The sequence below is a fragment of the Talpa occidentalis genome, unplaced genomic scaffold, assembly GCF_014898055.3.
Source record: "Talpa occidentalis isolate TD23 unplaced genomic scaffold, MPIMG_talOcc4v2.1 talOcc4.8, whole genome shotgun sequence".
NCBI lineage: Eukaryota > Metazoa > Chordata > Mammalia > Eulipotyphla > Talpidae > Talpa > Talpa occidentalis.
In genome coordinates, this window is record NW_023605194.1 from 76275083 (window position 1) to 76284099 (window position 9017).

Consider the following 9017-nt stretch of genomic DNA (forward strand, 5'->3'; position numbering starts at 1 on the left):
TGAAGCTCAAAGACCAGCGGTGGTCTTGAGGAGGGCTTGGAATCACATTACTGAACTGGAACTTTGAATGATATTTCACAATAAAGGAACTTCAGTTAAGGCTTCAGTTAATGGGAAAGATATGAAAAGTTCATTAAGAAAGTTTTCTCCATTGTCATCATCACTGACAAATACTTACACACTTGGGTTCTAATTTAAATGTGCTGGGCACCATGCCCTACAGCAGTCAATATACTACACCTTTATTTAAACCATTTTATTCATAATGTTCACAATTTACATTTTTAGAACTGATCACTGGCATCCCAATGAGAAGAGTTAACTTACTAATAGAATAAATTAGTCAAGAGTAGCTTGAAACTTCAAAACTCCAATAGGCCATCATCAATGGCCACTAAACCACAATGAGAGAGAAAATTAGATATTATGAGCCTCCTGATGGAAATGTACATAACTACCTATGATGTACACTTGCCAAAAAATTCAAATCTGAATCAGATGAAAAATCTAGATCTGATTTCTAGTTTATAATAAATACAGGACAGAAAGGAACATATTAACACTATAAGCATGCAGTTGGCAAACTCCTGATTGTGGGAAACTCTATAGTATAAATATTTCAATTTTTCAACAGGATGCAGAAAAAAATGAGAAGGAAACTACATATCAATAGTGTCTTAAAATACATGTGAATCAATGCAGACCTTATTTGAACCCTAATTTTGAAAAAAAAAAAGTGTAAAAAATCCATGAACTATCAGGAAAATTTAAACACTGTTGAATATTTTATGAATGAGTAGTCAAGTTTTAGATGTGATTTTTCAAATTGTGATTATTTTTAAGTCCTATCTTTTAGAAATGCATGTTAATTTATATGCAAAAGTCAGGTTTTATGATAAATATATCAAGGGCATTCAGAGCACGGCAGTGTAAAATATTTCCCAAAAATTATATTAGAATATGATTACAAAAGATTGTCACAATATTATAATAGTTAGGTTACTAAGTATGGAATCATTTCTAAATTCTTTTTTTTTTTAAAGATTTATTTTTTATTTATTTATACAAGCACTGGGTACAGTCAGAAGCACGGGAGGGTGAGAGAATTCACCAGAGCCAGAGCGGGGAGCAGAGCAGGCAGAAGGACTGAAGCACACTGCTGAGGGGAGCAGCGGGCGGCAGGAGAGGTCTGCACACCATGTGAGACCCTCGCCTGGAGGCCGGGGATCGAACCAGCGCTGTAGAGGCTGCGGGCAGCTTCGCAACCAAGTGCTCAACTGCTGCGCCACCGGGGAGGCCCCATTTCTAAATTCTTACATAAATCCATTCCATCACTACAATGTAGTTAATTCATTAGAAACAACAGATGAACTTTTAAAAAAAGATTTATTTATTTATACAAGAACTGGGGTACAGGCCAGAGGCACGAGAGGGTGAGAGAATTCACCAGAGACAGAGTGGGGAACAGAACAGACAGACTAACGAAACACACTGCTGAGGGGAGCAGCAGGCGAGGCAGTGGGTGAGGCAGGAGAGGTCTGCTGCTCCATATGGGTTTCTCCCTGGCCAGCTGGGAACCGAACTGGCACTGCAGAGGCTGCGGACAGCTTCACAGAGCTGTGCTCAACCCGCTGCACCTCAGGGGAGGCCCCAGATCAATTTTTTTTTTTTTTTTTTTTTTGGTGGGACCCTCACCAGCAGCCGGGGAACGAACCGGCGCTGCAGAACCGGCGCTGCAGAGCCTGCGGGCAGCCTTGCAGCCCAGCGCTCAACCGCTGCGCCACCAGGGGAGGCCCCCCAGATCAACTTTTAATATTGAGAATTAAGACTTCAGTTTGTTACAGGGCAACCCATTGCTCAGGACATTCTTTCCCTCTAACAAGTTTTTCAATGAAATTGCGTCATGAACAAATATAAACTCTCTATGCCTGATAAAACTTCAAGCCTCCCAAATTTACTCAAATTGCTTGCAATCTAAACTTTAAGATTTAAGAAGTAATTTTTAAAATTATACTACAAACACAGAAAAAAAAAAACCAACCCTCAAACATTCAAGGCCAAATAAAGGGGCGAAAATTCCTACAAATTGAACAAGTTTCAATTAGCAAACCAACTGAGCTTTCAATCCCTTGCTCTATATAAAATTCCCCATCAAGATCTTTAATCTGGATTTATCATTACTATGATTTATTAAAGGTCCCAAACTTCCATCTTTCACCATCTGTAGGTAGAAAGGTATAAATATGATCATTTCCCTCCATAAATATAGATGAAAGTCACAATTACTGATTAATACAATACTCCCTCCATCCTGTCTAACCTCCAAGAGCCTGAAGCTAGAACAGAAAATCACTATGTAGCCAGTTTCCTATTATAAATGGTAACAGGAAGCAGCTATTCTAGAGCATTCTCAAGTTCTATTTAGTTTCTAAAATGTATCAATTGCTAACTAACAAGTCACAAGCAGCACAAACTCAACTAGAGAGTAATGTCAATAAATGAAGTGAAAGAGTAAAAGGCAGAGGAAACTGTCAGTGTTCTCCCAAAGCCGCCTTCCAATGATAGTGCTAAGTTTGTGAAATGGGCCAAAACAGACTGAGAAATAAAATAATCTAAACTAGTTAACTAGCCTTTCAATAATAAGCATATGGCATTCTGTCCTTAGTATCAGGATTTTTTTTTTTAAGATTTATTTATTTATGCATACAAGAACTGGGGTACAGGCCAGAGATGTGGGGGCGGGGGGCAAGAGGATTCACCAGAGACAGAGTGGGGAACAGAACAGGCAGATTGACTGAAATACACTGCTAAGGGGAGCAGTGGGCAAGACAGGAGAGGTCTGCTGTGCCACGTGGGTAGCTCCCTGGCTGGCTGGGGCTCAAACTAGTGCCGGAGTGGCTGCGGATAGCTTCATAGGTTGCCTCTTAACCCCTCGTGCCACCAGGGAGGCCCAGTGTCAGGATTTTAATATCTTAACTCATAAATAATGAAACCATTTGAGCTGGCCAGAAACCAGAACTTTAGGAGTCTTCATGATATTTTGGACCCTAATTTATAGTTATAATCATATTGATATAGATCTATTTTTTCCCAGAAGTTAACATAAAGACTAACTTGTTCTCCTTAATGGCAAACAAATTCTATGTAGTTTCCACAAAATTCCTTAAAAACAGCTCTCTACTGGGCCTCCGTGTTGGCTCAGCAGGTTGAGTGCAGTGCTGTGAAGCTGTCTGCAGCCTGTAGCTCCTGTTCGATTCCGGGCCAGCCAGGGAGATACCCACATGGCACAGCAGATCTCTCCTGTCTCGTCTGCTGCTTCCCTCAGCGGTGCTTTGGTCCATCTGCCTGTTCTGTTCCCCGCTCTGTCTCTGGTGAATCCTCTCACCCTCAGCGCCTCTGGCCTGTACCCCAGCTCTTGGATAAATAAATCTTTAAAAACAAACAAAAAATAGCTCTCTCCAAAACATCTCTTTCCAAGGTTGACCAAATCCAACAGTTATTTTAAAGCCTTGTCCTCAATTTTATTTTGCACTATTGATCAAATATTTCTTGAAACTCTTTACATTGTGTTTCTTGGTTCTCCTCTCTATTTAGTTTCTTATTGCTGCTGTAATAAATGCCCACAAACTCAATGACTGAAAATAATACATTTATTATCTCCCAAATCTGGAGGTCAGAAGTATGAAATCAGTCTCACTGAGCTAAAATCAAGTTGTCAGCAGGGCTGGTTCCTTCTAAAGGGTCTGAAAGGAGACTTTTTCAGCTTCTAGGGTTGCTGATATTCCTTGGGTCTGGCCTCTTCCTAGGAGCACCCCAATCTCTTGCTTCTGTCATCACATCTACTGCCTCCCTCATACAATGTGGGATTACTTTTTCCACCTCAAAATCCTATATTAATCACACCTGCAAGGTCCCTTTTACCATGTAAGGTAACATATTCACAGGTTCTGGAAATTATTGATAGGAAGTGGACATACATCTGTGAGGGGGCATTCAGGCTACAACATACTCCCATATTCTAACTTGAATTTCTGCATTCTCTGCCTACCACCAAACTGTGTTTTTTCCTCTTCTCTTTTATATTTCCCCCCTCCTCTTCCACACTCATTGCTTCAACTCTCATCTTTGTACTAGTGTTGAAGTCTCTCATTTTAAATGAGAAAACTGGATCCTAGAAAGGGAGGTGACTAACCTTAAATCACATAGAAGCCTAGAGGATATTGCTACTGGGATAGCTTCAGAGCACCTCAGCCTAATATTGGACTGAATCCTACTTCTATCTGAGTAACACAAACCTTTCAGACTCACAGGCGTGAAACATAGTATCCTTCCACCCCTCCCCTTATTTCCAGTTTCTAGGCTAGTTCTTTCCTCTCTGTCCTTCCATTCATTCTAAAATCCAATCAAATTCTGCATTCCAAATTCAAATTCTGTATTCAAAAGAAGTATTCTAAAATACTGTTTTGGTTGGGTTAATTCCCCTGCCCAAACCCACAAAGGTCCTCTACCGAAGGACATCATCAAGTCTTCTTGGTCTGACGTTTGATATTCAAAGCCCTCTAGGATGTCATCCCCATTCCTAATCCTCCAAACATATCTGCTAGGACTCCCCAGTGTCTCTGCCTACACATCACACTCATTCCAATTTCTCTGCCCACAGTGCTCTGTCATCCTCGACTGCTTTCTTTTGTCCCTCCACTTACAAGGACTTCTAAGCACATCTTTGAAATGAACATATTATTGTCTTAGTCGTCTGTCCACCCTAAATATAAATTGCTCCACCTTTCCACTTTCCCTCATGACTTCCTATTTCTACCTTTCTTCCAGGGAAATAGTCTTAATCTCCCTGAGGCTAGAGATTGAAGCATATCTAGAATGACAGAGGATATACTGAGTTGAATTCCGGTCTGGGAATAACTGTGACAGTCAAAACTCGAATACTGAGACTATTACAAAACTAGCATGGGCTTCAGTCAAGTAGTAGAGAATCACTCTAGGCTCCTATGAATTGTCCAAATGAGGACTTATTAGACTTCATGAGAGACAAGATCTATGCAGACTGATAGTCCTCCACCACACCCAGCACAGATACAATATATTTTGAAGGAATAAGTGGACAGTCACACTGAGTCCCAGAAAATTTCCTTTCCCAATGCAAGCTCTTGCCTCTTAGAAAAGTTCAATTCAGTTTTAAGAATCTACATTTAGACCTAAAGCACTCATGATCAAAATGTAAGAATACCAAGATAGGTACTAATAATCAAACTTGCAAAACAAGTAAATAAAGAAATGTAAAGTACCAGACCATACAGAATTATTAACCTACCCAGCATGCCATACAGTGTGTACATAAATGAAATGGGAGATACTTTGTGAGCAAACAAGTGATTTCAGGGGTTACATAATCAGATTAACATCTTTTTTACTGAAGATTCTAGAATATTAAGTGCATACACAACAAATCTTATTCACTCAAATTTAGTGTGCATCAGTCTCCAAGGCTTTTATCAGTGCGGGTCTAACCTTTGAGATCCTTCTTATCCCAGTCTATTTCAAGAATTATTAATAGGCCCCCTGAGTTTGTTATCTTTGACTCAAGCACCTCGTGGTCTAAGCAAAGGCTGCCAAGAAAGAAAGGTCTTTAAGTCAAAAGTGGCATCAAGGCACCACAACCTGAAGTGCAAATCATCTATGAACTTGTGGGAAGAGAAGAATTGTCCCCCATATCATCTGGGGGTTTCTTCCAACATGCCGAAATGATATCTTTAGTTGGCCATGAGGCAATGGCCAAAACATAAGAAAGGACAATGATCCTGACAATTCATAAGATGCTTGTATAACAGATGGACAGTTGAACTAAATAACACAGATATTTGTACCAGTCTCCATTTCACAGAAAAAGAATCAGTCATAAAGTAGACTGGCTACTCAGTTCCACATTTCAAAAATAATATTCTATGTACCTTAAGAGTCCTTCAGACCCTGGAGAAACATACTGTTAACTCTGCAAAAGTTAGATGACTTGTAAAAGAGTTCCTGAGCCAATAAAGGCCTCTTGTCTTGATTCAAACAAAGAGATGGTTTCTCAACAGAAGGCTGTTTTGACTTCATACCTTTAAGCAGCTTAATCTTTAGCTGAATTTGTCCAAGACTGAGTACACCTATTCAATCCAACTCATTGTTAGCCCTGTGAATAGGGAGGAATACCTACATTGCATTTGCATGTTTTTTTTTTTAAATCCATAGTTGTCATTTCCTTCCTCTGCTATTTCAAGAAATTACTGAGCATATTAACTGAGGGAAGCTGCACTTTATAATTTGGGGTGGTGGTAAAGAGAGACGAAAAAGTACCAGGGAGGTCAATCTCAGGAGAAGAGATCAGAAAAGTGGTTATTAGCAGGTTTGGGAAGGAGATGTGTACCATGAGTAACCTCAAAGTAAATTTATTCTCAAGCTACTATTAAAATTCATATTGTAAAGACCACACTCAGCCAGCAGAGTCACTTTAAAAGAAACAGGACTATTGAGTTACACTAAGAAAACTCTTATTTAATAGAATAAAGATTCAATAAAGAACACATGGCCAAGAAAGCTGGATTCTATGTCTCTAGCCTCTATGACCCATGAATGGTTTCTTCTACGATCTGCCCCAATCTCCTTCCCATCCCAAATACATTTGTTTAAAATAAGAACTCGACTTCTGAAAGAGTTCAAAAATTTAAAATAATGAATGAAAAAAATGAAATAATAAAAAGAATGACTGAGTGATCCTCTTAGCACTATCTTGTTTTTATATTCAATGCCATATTAGGTGGGATATAAAGCTCTGGAATTGAAATATGAAAAGGGCCAGGCCTAGGGCAACTTCTCTCCTTTTTAATATTGAACAAGTAATTTTCTGAGCTTCAGATTCCTCACCTGTAAAATGGAAACAACAATATCCTACTACCTGCCACAACTACTTCAGAAGATCTCTGCTGAGATTCACACAAGGTTAAAACACATCAGTTAAAAATATAAATTTTAAACTACAAAGCACTTTAAAAATGTAGACTGCTACCTTACGAGGGACAGTGTTATAAACAGAAAAAAAAAATGGATACAAACAAAATGAAAAGGAGAAATTTCTTCCATCTTAAAGAGAAGGATTGCAATCATGGTGAGGAATCATTTTAAGCTACTGGCTAATATATTCAGGAAAGTGGTTTGACATAAAATTCAATTATTATTTAGAAATGGATTCTCATGCCAACACACTCACTTTGCACAGACGGCAGAAGAAGAAAAATCAGAAAAATTAAGAGTGGGTGTCCAGTTCTTGGCTTACCAAAATAACTGATGAAGTTCCATTTGGGGAGGGAGGATGCAGATAGCTATGACAGTCGGTATATTCAGAATATGGTTGCATAAGGTGAGAGAAGTAAAAGCGTTATTACAGAGCACAGAACTGCAGGTTATTCACAAGCCGGGTAATATACTATATATAGGACATGTGGTTTCTATAAGAGGACTTTAGGCAACAGTGGGGAGAAAAGCTATTCCATAAGTATCAAACAAGCGTAAGTAATTCAGTAGGTTGGGTCTCCATAGGAAGCACTTAAGGAGGTAATACTGCTGAGAAGTATATAAGACACCCATAGCAATGAGGTCAGGGGTGTTCTAGGAGCTATAGTCTGTTGGAGACACAAACTCTTTTGGAATCATTACAAATCAGCAAAGCAAGAGGTGTGGTTTCAGAAGATTTGCTTGACCTAACCCAACATAGGGATATATTCTTTCAGAGATCTAAGACATTCTCTAACAGGGTCATACAAATAGAAAACTGAATTTTCTGAAAGGGATCAGACAAATGACATTGACTATGCTTATGAGTGACACGATGTATAGGCACACCAACCAGACAGAAGTGAAGGTGACTAATCTATAGAAACAACATCAGGGACCAAATCACTGGTAACCATGACAACCCAAGTAGGTGGAGGGAAATACAAACACTGACCAGGCAGCGGGGTGACACTATTGCTTCAGGTAGAGACCCTGGGGTTGGAAAAACACTTGATGAGCCGAGGAAGCTGGCCGAGAGTGAAACCGACTAGCCCCAAGGAACCCGGCTCCATGCAGGAGGGTTGGCACTGACACTAACACTCTCCGTGGGGCGGTTCGCAAGGGTCACAGGCTGATCTATAGAAACTGGACGCCTAAGACAGAGAAAGGAGTTACCTGGTGCAGGGCTGTCAATCCGTCCACGTTGACCGTGTCGATGTCGGCACCTCTTGACAGAAGCTTTTTCACCTCGTCAGTGTCCCCGCTAGAGCAAGCGGCCAAGAAGACAGCCCCGTCTTCAAAGCGGACCCTAGGGCTCCCGCGACGCGTCTGCGATTGCCGCCCCGCGCCTCGTCGCTCCGCGGGCTCCTGTTCTGTCAGCGAGCCCCGCCAGCGCCGAAGCTGCTCAGCCCGCCGCATTCGCGCCGACTCCGCGCGCTTCCCGCCCAAGTGCTCCAGTTCCGCCATTGCTCCGGCCTCAGTAGTCGCCGCTGAAACTACCACCACTAGATTGCCGTTGCTGCTCGGGTTGCCACTGCCGCCTCCCTCAGAGCGGTTCACCCGGGAGCAGAAGGCGGAGACCCCCGCACCGCCATCTTTATTCCTCCCGCCACTAGCACCGCCCGCACGCTCACCCGGCTTCCACGCGCAGGCGCTGCCCGCGCCTCGGGTCATCACGGGACTTGTAGTAACTAGCCTGCCCTGAGGCCAAACCCTGGCCTTGAGGGAACTACAAATCCCTGGATGCATCAGAAACGAGGCGTGGACAGGCTGCTCCCCACTTCGCCGCAGGACTCGGCGGGGTCACCTTTGCCCTAAAGCTGGAACTGTTTCCCGGGCTGGGGTCAGCTTCTTTGGGTATGTTGGGAGTCGTAGTTTATTCTTGTTATGACTACCAACTAGTCTTGGCTGCCTGGTCATCAGATCAGTCCTTTGAAGTGGAAAAGAGGCAGTAATTATCCCTTTTTTCTATG

At 41.6% G+C, this 9017-nt stretch overlaps 1 protein-coding gene across 6 annotated transcripts in view; it reads right to left on the reverse strand.

The window, feature by feature from the left end:
- PPP1R12B (protein phosphatase 1 regulatory subunit 12B) overlaps positions 1-8664 on the reverse strand; it is a 181290-nt gene extending 172626 nt beyond the window's left edge. For 3 of the 6 annotated variants that reach the window (XM_037496652.2, XM_037496649.2, XM_037496659.2), the window contains exon 1: positions 8221-8664. In XM_037496652.2, the coding sequence (XP_037352549.1) occupies positions 8221-8511 (291 nt within the window). In that variant the 5' untranslated portion in view covers positions 8512-8664. The remainder of the gene's footprint in view (positions 1-8220) is intronic. The other 3 variants (XM_037496650.2, XM_054690476.1, XM_037496653.2) reach the window with 1 other exon arrangement.
- Positions 8665-9017: the final 353 nt, after the last annotated feature.